Genomic DNA, 3512 nt, shown 5'->3' on the forward strand with positions numbered 1-3512 from the left:
ATATATATATATATATATATATATATATATATATATATAGAAAAAAAAATTGTATTTAAAAATATTGTCACTTTAATATATTTTTTGAATTTAATTATATCTGTTATTAATTTAATTTAATATCTTCCGATGTCCCTTAAATCTTTTGAACTTATGTTAAACTTGGCAGTTAAATCTTTAACTATCCATTGGCAATTCTCATATTCCTGTTTCGAGACACTTTTCACACGAGTCTCGTTCTCGATCATGCTAATTTAGTCAAGTTGCCACGACAAATTTATGTATATCTACTCGAGAAAAGACTAACAAGCGTGTCAGAATCGGCGTGAGAAACCGGCAGAGCTCGCGATGATACACCGTCGATCGGTTTTAACACAGTGGATATCGAACAGACGAGACTCGAACTAGCCGGCCAACCCGATGTACTTTCTACGCGAGAAAGTAGACAATTAGAAAATATATGTATATGCAAATCACACACCGGCTCGCGCGGTTCGTTCGAGACGATGACGAGTACCTCGTCCGCGGTGCTCCGCGAGATGCACAACAATGTGCGCCGTCGGGCCCGTTGAATTATGCGAGTTTTGCGAATTCAATGGATTACGTAATTTAATAGATTATGCAATGTCGTAATGGTCATTTTGCGTCGCGTAACTTTCATACGGTGATAAATAGCCCTATCATAGCACACATAATGCTAAATCACGCACCGCCGTTTATGAATATGTACACGTGACCAAATTCAACCTCCGCGTCGCGGAGAAATCGGACGCGTTTATCGTTTATGGAAATTCAATATATATGGAATATGACTAATGCGGAAATATATGTGGAAATCGAGTGCGTATTTCTCTGTGTGTATTTTTTTTTTTTGTATTGTTTTTCGCTTTTTCGCAAAAGGCTGTCGCGAAGGAAAATTATTGCACGCGCGGCCGTTTTATCGACGCGTTTTTATCGAGGTTGATTTATTATAAAACGACAAACGGGGCGAAATAACACGGCCGGGTCGCCATTTATAAATGACTTCTGAACGACGGATAAAGTGCATTGTCAGTTAGTATTGTCAATTTGAAACGCGCGTATTAATAACGGTAATATCGTATAAGCACGAGTTAATCTACTCTCTCTCTCTCTCTCTCTCTCTCTCCCTCCGTCTGTATTGTTGGAACTTGCGTAATGCCTGATATCGCGCGCGATATAATACATCGTACATGTATACATACGTATGCACATATATTTTATATCTGCCTGTAATTTATGTATTTCCCCGTGTGTCCCAGATACATAAAGCTCGTAAAATTATCAGAGCGTGATGGCGCATCATACTTTATCCGCGCGCTACACGTAAAAGCTTCTCTGGCAAAACAGTCCCCATAAAATTACAACTTATATTCATGCATACGTTACCGCGAAAGTTGTGCCCCCGCACATTCGTTAGCCGGGAAAACATTGTTGTGTCTCTCTCTCTTTCCCCCCCCCTCTCTCTCTCTCTCCCGCGCGTAGAGTGTGTAAATTCTTCTCTCTCTTTTCCCAGCTTGCGATCAACCGCAAGAGACCAAGGAGCAACTTCTGCTACCGGCAATTTGATTTCGCGCTATCACAACCGCCGAGTTACCGTACCGGCGAAGTTGTACGTAACAAGGTTGAATGTCTCTTCGATCGCGTTCGGCATCGTGAAGATATAATAATATAATGTCGTGAAGACAAAGTGTTAATGTTTAGTGTCGTCGGGGAGTGGAAATAAAAATAGAAACATAGAGCGTTGCTCTTTCCCTCCTCCTTCAATAAAGCCCTCCTCGCCCATACTCAAATTTCTCATTTAGCGTAGAGCTGTTTCCTCAGTCAATTCAACGGAAGACACAATGGTGCGAGACATGACGGGATGGACAATGTTAATTCACGACGTCAAGGAGTTCATTCATCGAGTATGTATTTTCAGCGCGGCCAAGGAGCGTATTTTCAGTGGCGCAAGAAGGGAGCTACTTGTGAATTCACTATTTATCGAGCAAAATTCTTATGTATTTGTTTCACTATCTAAATAATGAATATTAATTTGAATCTAATTTCACTATTTTGCCACATTTTACTCAGTGCAATACTACCCAAAGCATATAAAACTGCAGTTTTTTAATCTATATATTGACCATTACACAAAAACGGTTTAGTGAATACAATTTTTCTTCTATGCGCGTTTCCTAATATTTAATAATTATAAGTAAGTTATTTGAATCACCTTTTTTATGAAGCTACATAGGAACAATGGCCATCTGTATTGTTTCCCTAACATAAAATTATATGCGCGATATTCAGTATGAAATTGCTCACAAACGGTGCAAACAAATCGCACGAAACTTTAGCTACGAATGTGTTCTGCTACGACAAATGTTGCGTTAAATTTTCATGTAATTCCAAGTATATCAGATTAAATGAACAAACTCCTGAAGGCGCTCATGAACCATCAAGCTCGCGAGGATCCAAGACAAGAGGAGTCTACGACGAAGAGGAGTACTTACCAGAGCACGCATGCTGCCGGCTCGACGACGACGACGACGGCGAGGACGAAGCGGACGAACGCGTGTTTTTGCACGCGCCCGAGAAAGCGAAACTCCTTAGAGCGGAGTGGAGTGGCGCGTGCGTAACGGAAGGTGGACGACGTTGGCGGAAAGGCAGGCACCAGGCAGCGTCACATGTAGAGCGTCTCGCTCGGCTCTCTCGATGGTTGCCGACGTGAAGTTCGCGAGCAACTCTTGGACCGCTGGGGGCAGAGCCGACCTTTATACCAGCGGAGTCCACGAAGCGGAGGTGCCAGCCTTTACATAACCCGGGAAAGTTTATTTCGGCGTGGTCTGCGTCGCTCCCTCTAGAGCTCGGGAATCGGGAGCAGGCAGTTCAGGAGACGGCAACACCCCCGCTTTGTCGACGCTGTCTCGCTTTAGCAGCCGCCACCTGCGAGCGACGTCCGGTTGTCGTTGTTGATTGCGAGCCGCACCGACACCGGCACCGACACCAGCCGACCCCAGCATTTGCGACGCGGCGACGTCGTCGTCGACGTCGACTCCAAGCGCGACTCTTCCACCGGGATTCCCACCTCGTCGATCACCAAGTGACGCTCGGCATATGAGTCTGGAGTTTTCGCCCTTACGTAATGACACACACAAGACGACGATCTTGCGCAACGCGCGATCTCACGGCGATGCGTCTCCTCTCCTTTTCGATTCCCGGCTCGAATCGACATCAGATCGGATCGGCTCCGCGATCGTTCTCTTGGTGTCGGTGAGTCGATACGCCGAGCAAGAATGACTGATTGCCTTTTCGGGGAGACGATGTCGCGGCTTGTGGCCCACGGACGCGTTCGTGCAGTTTCCCATGCGACATGTCGGTCAGCAGGGATCGTAACTGCTATTATTACGGATTCAGGGCACGTATTATGGAACTCCTCGGGACCGATTCTGAATAATTCCGTTTTGCCTAGAAAGAACAAGATAGAAGGGAATAATGAAATAATTCCGAAT

The 3512-nt window shown here is 44.8% G+C and overlaps 1 protein-coding gene across 1 annotated transcript in view; it reads right to left on the minus strand.

Moving 5' to 3' along the window:
• Positions 1–2758, minus strand: part of LOC116843542 (endocuticle structural glycoprotein SgAbd-4-like) — a 7509-nt gene extending 4751 nt beyond the window's left edge. The window contains exon 1 of the mRNA XM_032814007.1: positions 2514–2758. Coding sequence (XP_032669898.1) covers positions 2514–2525 — 12 coding nt within the window. The 5' untranslated portion in view covers positions 2526–2758. The remainder of the gene's footprint in view (positions 1–2513) is intronic.
• Positions 2759–3512: the final 754 nt, after the last annotated feature.

Source organism: Odontomachus brunneus, unplaced genomic scaffold (genome assembly GCF_010583005.1).
Source record: "Odontomachus brunneus isolate Ranch 3 - 2012 unplaced genomic scaffold, Obru_v1 Obru_scaffold_033, whole genome shotgun sequence".
Taxonomy (NCBI): domain Eukaryota; kingdom Metazoa; phylum Arthropoda; class Insecta; order Hymenoptera; family Formicidae; genus Odontomachus; species Odontomachus brunneus.